The sequence below is a fragment of the Rhea americana genome, unplaced genomic scaffold, assembly GCF_003343005.1.
Source record: "Rhea americana isolate MKP2758 unplaced genomic scaffold, rheAme1 scaffold_2, whole genome shotgun sequence".
In the NCBI taxonomy this organism is placed as follows: Eukaryota; Metazoa; Chordata; class Aves; order Rheiformes; family Rheidae; genus Rhea; species Rhea americana.
In genome coordinates, this window is record NW_028186149.1 from 9,038,280 (window position 1) to 9,049,892 (window position 11,613).

Below are 11,613 nucleotides of genomic sequence, written 5' to 3' on the forward strand. Positions count from 1 at the left end.
CGCGTGCCCGCGTGCGCGTGGAGAGCCGCAGCCGGAGGCCGCGCTCCCGCGTGGGCAGGGCGCGGGAGGGCAGCGGGAACGTCGGCGAACGCGTTCCGACGCCGTCGCCGGGCTCTAGCAGCGGGAGCGCGAGGAGAAGGGGGCGCGGGTTCCCCTGGCTCGGTGGCGGGCTCCCCGCTTCCTTGGACGGGGACTGGCCTTGGTTAGAACGCACAATTAATTTGTATTTATATATATGTAATGTAAGTTTGTAATGCGTTACATAATACACCTCTTCCAGCAAGGTTTTCCTTTAAATGAAAGTTTCTTCGAATCCGTTGATAAGCAGCTCACTTTCTCCACAATGCTTGTAGAATTGTCATTGATTTTTCTTTTAGGAGTAATTCAATAAAGCTAGTTCCTGTATTTGATTTCTCAATCTCTTAAATGGGATTTAAACCACTAATTCTGGGAAAAAATGTTGGTTTATATTTCTTCTTAACTGAAAAGTCACTGCTTTTCCTAATTGTTTACACTAACTTCATCTGCTTACTGGCTTTCAAGCACTAAATAATACTGAGCTCTCCTGGTTTGTCATAGTGTTTTCATCAGTATTAATTCAACAGCATTAGCGCAAGCACAGCTGTGCGAGGCTGCATGGAGCCCTTGGTGAGGTAAAAAAAAAAAAAAAAAAAAAAGGTATTGTAGGCTCTGCTGGGTTGGAGGGTAGCTTGCTCATCAGGACTTGAAGGCTGTATCCAGTTTTTCATTAGGAAGGTGATTTTGTGCTGTGCAATGCTAATACTGTCTGTGATGTTCTGTTGTCCATAGCTTAAAGGACACTGGAGTGAGTGTGCTCCGTGTTAAAAAGGTACTTGTAAAAGCTTAACATTTTCAGATCAGTTCAGTGGGTTAATCTACTAATTTTCTACTTTTCTTTCATTCTTGTTCAGTGATTCCTGTTCCTTGATTTCCAATCGCAGTGTTGATGCGCTGCTTACTGACTCAGTCCTTCTATGGCTGCTAACCTGCGAGTTTGATGTGAGGCGTTTTGGTGTTTCTTCTAAAACTTCCGTCTACAAATGACCTTTCAAATTGACATTYGTTTTTGTATATTCTGAAGCAACTTATAAGCAGGATATTACTGCATTTAAATCCATTAGACCGTTGCTAGTTGAGGTAAATCACGAGCGTGTGTTTGTAAGCGTGCTTACTTTGCAGCCTGTTTGGTCAGAGAGGTTAGTTGCTCCTTCCTTAGTGCGTTGCGGAAACTGAGGCTTGTTCTCGTGGTCCGGCCGTGCTGTGCGTTGTCAGCCAGACTGCGCCTGTTCTGTGTGTTCAATAAAGCCCAAACTGAAACTGCAAGTTCATGAACTTCCGGAAGCAGATGTCCCTCCTAAAACTGTGTCGCAGCAGGAAGTTGCAAAATTTATTCTTTGCAATTCTTCTCTCCAACTCGGAAAGAGCAGGAGACATCTCCACCTGGTAACTCTTATTTCTAGGGTTGGCCCAACTGCTTGAGCAGTCTGTCCACRCCTTTAACCCGCTGTCTGCACCGGATATGTAATAAACAGCCTTCTAGCAGGAAACTAACTTATTCTAGGGTTGCTTTTTGAGTGGGAAGGGGGTTGGGAGAAACATGGTTGCATCTTGGAAACTGCTTGTTGAAACAGAGTGATTGAATTTGTTTTTGCASGGGACACTCCCAGATTTTCCTCCTCCCTCCCAAACAAATTGCKCTCTGGGGGTAGTAATGGGACTTGGGAAAGGTTTGGGGCACTTGGAGGGGAGGGTTGTTAAGACAGCACGGGAGGGTGCAGCATGAATTGCCGAGCTGCGTCTAGCATAGCGGGATAAAGCAGGCAGGTCCTGAAGTCTCTTTGGTGCAGTGTTGCCGACCTCAGAAAATGTTCATAACAGTATTTCTCTGCAAATACCATAAATAAGTTCTATCTTTTTTAAGTAAAAAAGGTAGAATTCTTGTCTAACGATTCAAAGACTTAACCAAAGGGGGCTGGGGCAGGTAATTTTGTAGGCAGATCTTGCCTTGAGTTACTCTTTCAGGTGGCAATGCTGACTCATTCTTCGTTGYGAATGCTGCAATAAGGAACTAAAGTAAAATCAGTTTATACATGTTTTATCACTGAAAAGCTAAAAAGTGATATGCAGCATGTGTAAAGAATGGATTTATAGCAGAAAGTGGTCTTGTTCCCTCCAGGAGAGGGAGGGGGGACACACATGTCTATAGAGCTTAACCTTGGCTTTCTTCTAAATAGCAGCAGTTGCACGCCCCCGTGCTGCAGGCGTGAAGGCACGGCGTGCTTTATGSTCCTAGCTCTTGTTCGTCGGGTGAYGAGGTGCAGCTGCAGCAAAAGTAAGCGTGGGTTTCTGACCTTCGCGTCTGGCCGCTTTGCTGAGACGAATGCTTGAGTGGAAAGAGAACTGAGTCTTAATGTTTTGAATAGACTTAAAGATCCCAAATCTGGGAAGGGATAAACTGTTGCTTTACTGAGCTTGATTTGTTTTCCTGTCGTAGCATCTCCTGCGAGAGAGGAGTAAGGCATATGCCCTTACTTWAAGCACTGTGGAAGTCGGCACACGCTTACCCTAGTGGCGTGGGCCCGGGCGGTGGGGAGAACGGGTATGTCTGATGTGTCCATAGGCTTGCACGTGTTAACATTCAACTGCAAATGTAAGGATTTATTTCTTTGTCTGACACATCACGTGGGATGGCACTCGGTATATCCACAGAACTAACTTGTTCAGTATTTCTGATCTGCAGCATCTAACAAATCCTTGTTTCCTCTTGGAACGCTCCGTCTCTTCAGGACTATAATGTTACAGCTATGCTATAGGATCAGAAACACTTTCCTGCCAAATAAGTGGAAAATGTTCTTTTGTTGAAATTTCACACCAGCAAATTTTAATATACTGGCAGAGACCAGAATTGATTTTCAACTTGATTTTAATCAGCCACAAAGATGTTTAGTATTATAATTCTTGCCTTGGAGATTCATTTGGCCATATAAATGAGTATAAATGCTGCCTGCTCTCACTGTAGCTCTTGCCTTTGCTTATCTTGCAGCTTGACGCTTACTGAAAGATGTCGACGATTGGGGTAGCAGCCTCCTGTTCCGGCCTCCGTCCCGGTGCGTGGCTGCTGAAGCCAGGCGTGCGGAAGATGAGCTCCCTCGGCTTACACACGGCAGCCAGGTGTGCTGCCAAGGACTATTACGAAGTTCTCGTGCTGGGCGGAGGCGCCGGGGGAATCACCATGAGTGCTCGCATGAAGAGGAGAGTGGGGGCAGGAAACGTGGCTGTTGTTGAGCCAAGTAAGGTAAATCTTCATTAGATGTGAAAAGAACAAGCATTTTATGAATGTCACCAGTTCGATYTGGTTCTGATCCCTTCCCAATCCTGAACGTTTCTAAATGAGAAGAGGAAGCCAACTTGCCAGCCTTTAGATGGTTTTGCATGTTCCTCCTTCTTAAAGATGCATTTCTCCCTCCAGCTTTGCCCTACGAGGCTCCTGGTCATCTATGTAGATTCTTTTGTTAAGAATAAAGTGTTAGGAGCAAATTGCTTCTTATTTTGAGTGATGTACCTTCTTCTTAAAGTGCACTTACACAGTTCGTAAAAGTCYATTGAAACATTTCTTTCAGACTCATTACTATCAGCCACTCTGGACTCTTGTTGGTGCTGGAGCAAAGCAGCTGGCAACTTCTGCACGTCCAACCGAGAGTGTAATGCCTCGAGGCATCGAATGGATCAAATCTCGAGTTACAGGGTTGGATCCAGATAAAAACTGTGTCTGGCTGGAGAATGACAAGAAGGTAGTAATGTCAGAAAAATGTTATTCCAAATCTGTGATTGTGTYGTGAGTTGTCTGTCCGCCTGCTGCAGGATCCCTCTGATGGGGAGAGGCTGGGAAACTCGCTTCCTCTTATGAAAAGTACTTGATCCTAGAAGCTGTTTATAATCAAAATTGTTGTGGATAACTAGGTTAGAGTAACATCAACTTACAATATTGTCCTCATAGTGCATTTCCTTCTTTGTAGTGAACTGAACACAAAAAATAGAATAGTTTGCTCCGAACACTTGGTTTCATGTGTAGCAAAGGCCATGTTTATAACTCTTAATGCAGTTATAATTGTAACAATAAGTTATTAGAGCTTGTCTTTACTTCAGTAATACTCCTTACATCCCTTTCCCGTATGAGTGTTAAATGTTCTCAAAAAACTTCAGTTTACCTCAATGTGATGTTCTGTTTTGTCTAAAATATTTTTTTCCCTTACATAACAGATATCTTACAAGTATCTGATAATTGCCCTTGGGATCAGTCTGCATTATGAAAAGGTATTTGGTTACAATAATCACGTTCTTATGGGTTTTAATGGCATCATGTGCCCTCCTGAGTCACTTACAGTAAATAACTTATCACTACACTTTTCTACTACAGGAAGCCGAACACTGATACAAAGTAAAGAGCCAGAAGAYAGCCTCATGAATTTAGTTTGCCTCTCTATGGGTCTGGCTGTAATAATCCAAGTTACTCTTGGGAAGCACTTTAACAATAGCTTTGTTGTGTCTCTCTGGCAATACCAGCTGATGGGGCAGCAAGCTAAATCTGGAAGCCAATGCAGTCTTTGATAGTGAGACAGAGAGGTGGTGACTGCACTCCGAAGCATCTCTAATATAAGCAGAGATGGGGAAAATAAAGCAGTTAATAGAACTTGCCCTGCCTGAGTGATTTGCCCTCCTCTCCACTGCCTTTCTTACGGGCAGCACTTCAGAAGGAGCCAGCTGCGTTATCAGGCCTGTGTTTAAGTAGGCCCTGGACCCTTCTCACCCATTAGGTTTCTTGTACATGTTCATGGTGGTGCTCGAAGGAAGATGTTAATGCGTTCGTACTGAAGCAAGAACGACCTTAGCAAATACACAAGAAGAGAGAGACACAAAATGTGTTTGAGTAATTTGACTCTACTGGTTTAACCTGACTGGGGTACAGTGTAGTTGCTAATAATGTATCTGAGTCTCTCTTTGAATAGCTCCCAAGGTGGAAGTAAAGTAAGCCCTAGTCTGGTTAACTATAGTCACAGCAGATAAACTCTGGTGATCAGATGAGTGGAATAAGGAATTGCAGCGTTCATACAAATCTCTGTCAGTACAACCTGAGAAAACTGAATTCAGTATTCCATGGAGGAAGCCATGTAATACAACTAATCACTCCTACTCTGCAGTGAGATCTAGTGAATTTAATGAATAAAATTCATAGTAACAGATTTATGACCTGTTGCCCGAAGTGCCCAATTTAAYAATAGACATGGTTTCTCTTAAGTAGATCTTCATTAACAGCATACTTTCTGGTGTGGAGTGTAATGGCCCAAGACCCTGCAGTGCAGATGGCATGAATCCGTTTTCTCACCGAAGTTCTGCAGTCCCTCGCCGTTGAAACGGGGATGGCTGCCTTCTGCACAAACAGGTGCTCAGGCATAGTAGCAGCAGGGAAATAGTGGAAACAGTTCAGCTAAAACAAAATACCTTAGGAAATACAGGTGTCTGCAACTGGCTACTGAAAAGTTTAATTCACCTCAGAGTTTTCATAATGCCGTTTTTATATGGCTTTCACTTACGGTGAAGTGGCACTGACTTTATGCATTCTTACTCCAAATTTAATGCTTTAGTCTACAAAAGCTCTGATCWGTTTCTGTACTGAACACTTACGACGCAGGTCTTGCAGACTATTGTCATTTCAGTAAGTGTTACATCTCTGAGTTCTAATGGAAATACCTTTGGTTGATTTTCAAAATATTTATTATTTTCAAAAATACCAAATAGCTAGTGTATACGGACTTTTTTTTTGCCAGAGGCCTTTTAAATAGCTATTTCTCAAGTGTGCATTTAATACTTGAAGACAAATTTCTTGCCACTAGTATTTTAAACTTTAATTTTATTTTCTCAGATCATAAGTCTGTATTTTAAACCTTATTTTTATTTTTTAGATCAAAGGCTTGCCTGAGGGTTTTCATCATCCTAAAATAGGTTCCAATTACTCAGTTCATACAGTAGAGAAAACATGGAGAGCTTTGCAAGATTTCAAGGAAGGAAATGCCATCTTCACTTTTCCAAACACTCCAGTGAAATGTGCAGGGGCTCCCCAGAAAATCATGTATTTATCAGAGGCCTACTGGAGGAAAGTAAGTATTTTACCATCTCTGCCAACGCTTGTTCCCACAGCTAGAAGAAAGGCTTATTTTAAGGAGTTTTTACTATCTTTAAAATAAATGAAAACCACCAAAGAGAAATGTTACTCAAGATTCTTAAATGAAAGTGACTGAATTAGTATTTCTATTGTTAACATATACCAAATGAAGCTAACTGAATTGTACATAAATATTTAGCACAGATTTCACATGGGAAAAATGTGTGGGCTTCAGGATTCATAAGGAAAGAACTGTTTACCTTACTACCTGTGAGCCACAGATGCGACACTGTTCTCAGTGCAACTTAAAGCTTTAGGAGGTGCATTAAAGTCTCAGTGGGGGGCATTAGGGCATTCTTGTTGCTTTAAGTGCTGAGTGCAATCCCGCTGCGGCTGCTGGTCTTTACGCCAGTCTGCAGAGCGGCTGTGCTTGTTCCGTGTCGTGCTCCGTCTCAGCATGGGGAGTCAGAGCCGGACCGCTAAAGCAAGCTTTGCGGAAACAAAAGACAGCCTCAAGTGGACGTGTCATACTTCATACATGTTTAAGTTTCACGAGCTCTCCGCTAGGCAAGCGTCCAAAAAATGTGTAGAACTGACGGTTTCGGAGTGCTGTGTAATTCTGAGCTGGTACAAATGCTTAACCTGCACGCAGTAACGTCGCTCAGTGAATTGCACCTGCCTCTTCTCACGAGCACCTCTGTGCCTCGCTCAGACGCAGCGAAGATGAGCTTGTTTAGCTTCTAATGTGGTCTGGAATAGCTGCATCTTCAGCGTTCTGATGTTTACACTTTTTAAATAGTAAAACTGTTAGTGCAGTTCAATTGGCTCTTCAATAGCATGGCACAGTTCTCAACTCTTGATGCTTCTGCTAGCTCATCACACCTTCTAGAGAGAAAATGCTAATCTGATTTCTTTTCTTTCTTTCTTTCTTTCTTTTTTTTTTTTGCAGACAGGAAAACGATCCAAAGCAAACATAATGTTCAATACTTCACTTGGTGTCATTTTTGGTGTTAAGAAGTATGCTGATGCATTGCTTGAAATAATAAAGGAGAGGAATATTACTGTTAACTACAGACGCAACCTTGTTGAAGTTCGAGCAGACAAGCAGGAAGCTGTGTTTGAAAACTTGGACAAACCAGGAGCCACAGAAGTTCATCAGGTCAGGAGCTTTCAGACCTCTAGTCTGGTCCTTAYGTATACTGAAGCATAACTACCACATTATAAGAACGTAATATTTATTGCTCTGTTATATACTGTCATTTGCCTCCTTGGCAAAAAACTCTTCACAATGTTCTCATTGCCTTATATCAACACAGGTGTGATTTGCTCTGATAAACTATTCATGTAGCACCTTTACTTTGTCTAGTATGAAATGCTTCACGTCACACCCCCAATGGGGCCACCTGATGTACTCATCAACAGTCCTGTCTCGGATGAAAGTGGCTGGGTAGATGTACATACGGAAACTTTACAACATAAAAAGTATCCTAATATATTTGGTATTGGAGACTGCACCAACCTTCCAACATCAAAAACCGCTGCAGCTGTCGGTAAGTAGGGGGAAGAGGTGTGTGTGTGTCTGTCAGTATGCTGCTTTTAAACTAGACAGATTTAATCGTACTTGTTTTGTTACATTAGGTCTAGACTTCAAATCTTCCATCTTTTCACAAAAACCTATGTCTGCTGGGCAAACTAACGTAGTATGGTTAGCTAGGTACCACCACACTGATGCTATTAACCACAATTACAGTGCTCTTCTAAATGACTTGCGTTTGAACTAGTTCTAGTTTCTCTGTGTTCATAGAATTGCATAAAATCAATGTAATAGTCTCACATTTCTTCATTATTCAGTAAAAAACTTTCTGCAGTATCTTAGAAGCTCACACGTATATGTCAGCTAACTGATAAGTCACTACTGAAGAATCACGTGTTCTGTTCTTGTTGCCACAGGAAAGTGGCAAGGAAAAGTGCACAGGATTCAGTATAAAAGCACTTCAGGCATATTTGTATCAGAACTAAAAAGCAATGTAAAATATAAGGCTGAACATACATGTGCATGCATACAGAAAGGCCATAGCTTTATTGGTGTAGCTCAAAGAATAGCATATTCAACTATTCCAGCAAAGGAGGCTGGAATACTTCCCTTGCAGCAGTAAAAATGAAACAAAGCAAACAAATGAAGCTTCAGTGCTTAGTATTTGGGAAGACCAAGCAAGTATAATTTGGCATAGCAGAATACTTGCTGAAAATATATAGCTCACATTTTGTTWAGCCTTCACATGGTGGAAATAATAAGGTCAAAACACTATTCCGGTATGGAATTTTCCATATGTGATTTTTACCTGGGACTGTAAAATTCACAAACGGGTTTGAAATGTAAGTTCAATTACAGCTGAATTAACAATACGCCCAGCTACTATTGTTTGCTCTAGTGCTGACGATAATTACTGCCAGAAGCAAAGCCTTAATACGATTGCTTTTATCTTTATGTAGCTGCCCAGTCTGGAGTGCTTGATAAAACTATTTCCATGGTAATGAAGAACCAGTTACCAACTAAAAAGGTACCTAGAGACCTTCTCTTAGGAAAAAAAAGTTATCTTGAGTATTTTCTGCACTCTTACGTGGGAAGTCTCGCTAAGCAAGAMGCTAAACCAGTGTAAAGCGTACAGAAAGGGCTTCGTGTCAGGAATGCGGGTGCTGAAGAACTGGCTAASTACTGTATGGCATAATAGTCATTTAATTGCGTAACTCACATTCTTGATACTGTCTTTCAAAATACTATCAATTTAATTCATTGGCTTTTGAGTTCTCTGCCAACTCAGGAACTTTCAGTTCCTGAAAGGCTGATTAGGCTAGATTTTTCTACAATACAGGTGGCTTTTATTCAAAGCAAAACTGTTGATTGACTACTATCTCCTGTTCTCTGGGGAAAAGACTGCAAACTTCACAGATCCGCGCTACATTCAGCTTGCCCCCCCGCCCCGTACAGAACCTTACCATCTAAGGAGGAGCTAGGTGGAAGCGGCAGGGTCTGGTTTTGTTTGTGCTCCAGAAGCTGTCGTGCCTGTGACTGTGTACAATTTTTCTTTAAGAGAGAGCTCTCATTTTACGTATGGCTTCTGAATGAATTTTCCTGAGAATACTAGCCTGAATATCATAGTCCATACTGCTGTGATCCTCTGGAAGTTTGTATGACTATATTCAAGAATCTGTTTCTATACTGTCTATTAAAGCCAGCACCAGCTCRTCCTAGTTTACTAGTCACCTATTCTCCTGGTTACAATAATACTTGGCAATTAATGAGACAAAWCCCTATTGTTCTAGGTATTAGTACTCATATATGCAGAGTTCCTAAGCAAATGTACAACCTGCATTTGACAGACTGTTTTAATATTATGGTTGTTATGCCATAACTGGCCTAGCAGTCCCCCAAACTTGCTAGTATTAACACTATATAATTTTTTTTAATGGTGTGTTAATGCAGAAACATCCTAGAAACTGGCTTTGAAATACAAATGCTGATCACGTAGCTTGCAGTATTTCAGCATATGGACTTTACTCAGTATAATTAGATGAGCATGCTCTTTGTTGCAGTACGACGGATATACTTCCTGCCCGCTAGTCACAAACTATAACAAGGTGATTCTAGCAGAGTTTGACTACAACGCTCAGCCCCTGGAGACCTTCCCCATCGACCAGGGCAAGGAGAGGGTAACCATGTACCATATGAAAGCTGATATGATGCCGCTTCTCTACTGGAATGCATTACTCAAGTAAGTATTCCTGCCTGAGCAGGCATAGCTGCTGTGGTAATTCATTCAGAGCAAAGCTGGGTGCAGATGTTTTCAGGCTTAAAACTCTTCATTAGGAAAGCAGTTGCACTGCAAACTGTGTAGTGTGCCCTTAGTCCTGGACTTCCTGAGGATGCTGGGCACTTGGCTAATAAAAAGGGTTTGTGGAAGAGCAGGGTTGACTTACACCGTAAGGTGCCCCTTGCCCAATTTGCAACAGCAGAACTGAAGCAAAGATTACTCTTCAAAACCACAAAACCCCCACTTTGACAGTAGGTGCCTATGTAACCTGATAAAACAACTTTCTGCTTTTCTAGGGGCTACTGGGGAGGACCAGCTCCTTTCAGGAAGCTAATGCATCTGGGCTTAAAGTAAGTGCTGGTTCCTGATGCTAGTCAACACTTTTGACGAAAAACCGACTAGTCTCTGAAGGGATGGATATGTATCCTTCTTCTTGGCCTATTTTCTAGTTAAGTGATGTGATTTTTGTGTTTAAATCATAGTTTTGTCTCAGATTCATTTTCCTGCTCACCGCTCTTCTGCTTAAACTAATGCTGTAAGATGCTTTCATACACGCAGGAATTTGAGTGAACTTGCCTTAAGCTCTAGGACACTACTGAAAGCTGCTGCTGCAGTCAGTAAGCTTAAACCTGTTGTGTATGCAACTCTGAAAGCTGTAGTCTGTATGTAATCGGTATGTGCACTGGACTTAACTGAACAAATCAATGTTAATAAAGTGGTCTACAACTCCTCTTGTTCTTTCACTTTTGAAATAGGAGCCAAATCAATCCCTGTTTCGTCAGTAAGAAAAAGTTGCYATCTCATTATAGAAGATAGTGTAGGTTATTGACAGGGAACGATTCCTCAAGCCCTCCYGGTTTTTCTAAACTCACCTAAGGTTTCCTTTGAGACTGTATGACCAGCCCCAACCTTTTTTCCTCAGACAAGAACCAAAGCAATTACATTAAACTTTATGCTAGGTTTTAGGAAAATCCTTCTCTACCCAGAAGAGAAAGGCTTTTATGAAAATGCAATCTGAGCTAATTCCTAATGTAAAGTGCATATACTAGCATAATCATGCCCTTTCACATCAGTTCACTGAGAGCTTTTTACTGGTRCAGTTTAAGAATATAGTGAAGTGAATCCACTAGAGAAAGTGAGAAGACTTAAGTTACATACAAAGCAGATACCAGTCCCAAGCACAAATTAAGACAACTGGTGRCAAGAGGGAAATGTTCTTTAATCATGACCGTAGTTAGCTGAGGTTCAAGGGAAGATTGAACAGGAGTAAGAGTCTTCACAGAAGCTGGAACTTTAGTGGTGGTCAGGTACACATCTTGGAGCAAACAGGAATCTTCTTCACCCACAAGAAGAAATAGCAGTTTATTTCTAAACAAAAAACACAAACTTTTTTAGTTATAGCTTCATGCTTTTCAGCCTAGCCTTTAGAAGGAGAACATATTCACTTAAAATTAAACCACTAGCTTTGAGTTGTTATAAGGATCAACATATACCTGCATATTAAGTAGTTCTTCAATCTTGTTCTGGATCTGTCCATACACCTCATTAAACAGTTCCTCCTTGGATTTTGTTCCATTCAAGTGCACTTAAAATAAGAATGTTAAAAAAAAAAAAAAAAAA

At 41.5% G+C, this 11,613-nt stretch overlaps 2 protein-coding genes across 6 annotated transcripts in view; one reads left to right on the forward strand and one right to left on the reverse strand.

Moving 5' to 3' along the window:
• Positions 1-10,723, forward strand: part of SQOR (sulfide quinone oxidoreductase) — a 12,365-nt gene extending 1,642 nt beyond the window's left edge. Inside the window, exons 1-11 of one of the 5 annotated variants that reach the window (XM_085303446.1) lie at positions 185-1,464; positions 2,256-2,353; positions 3,065-3,316; positions 3,642-3,812; positions 4,282-4,335; positions 5,982-6,176; positions 7,131-7,340; positions 7,548-7,731; positions 8,675-8,742; positions 9,776-9,954; positions 10,290-10,723. In XM_085303446.1, the coding sequence (XP_085159572.1) occupies positions 3,083-3,316; positions 3,642-3,812; positions 4,282-4,335; positions 5,982-6,176; positions 7,131-7,340; positions 7,548-7,731; positions 8,675-8,742; positions 9,776-9,954; positions 10,290-10,347 (1,353 nt within the window). In that variant the 5' untranslated portion in view covers positions 185-1,464; positions 2,256-2,353; positions 3,065-3,082 and the 3' untranslated portion in view covers positions 10,348-10,723. The other 4 variants (XM_085303447.1, XM_085303448.1, XM_085303449.1 and 1 more) reach the window with 4 other exon arrangements.
• A 468-nt stretch (positions 10,724-11,191) lies between these two features.
• Positions 11,192-11,613, reverse strand: part of LOC146596696 (nicotinamide riboside kinase 2-like) — a 2,141-nt gene continuing 1,719 nt past the window's right edge. Inside the window, exons 5-6 of the mRNA XM_085303451.1 lie at positions 11,487-11,578; positions 11,192-11,361 (exon numbers count right to left, since the gene is read on the reverse strand). Of these exons, the coding sequence (XP_085159577.1) occupies positions 11,356-11,361; positions 11,487-11,578 (98 nt within the window). The 3' untranslated portion in view covers positions 11,192-11,355. The remainder of the gene's footprint in view (positions 11,362-11,486; positions 11,579-11,613) is intronic.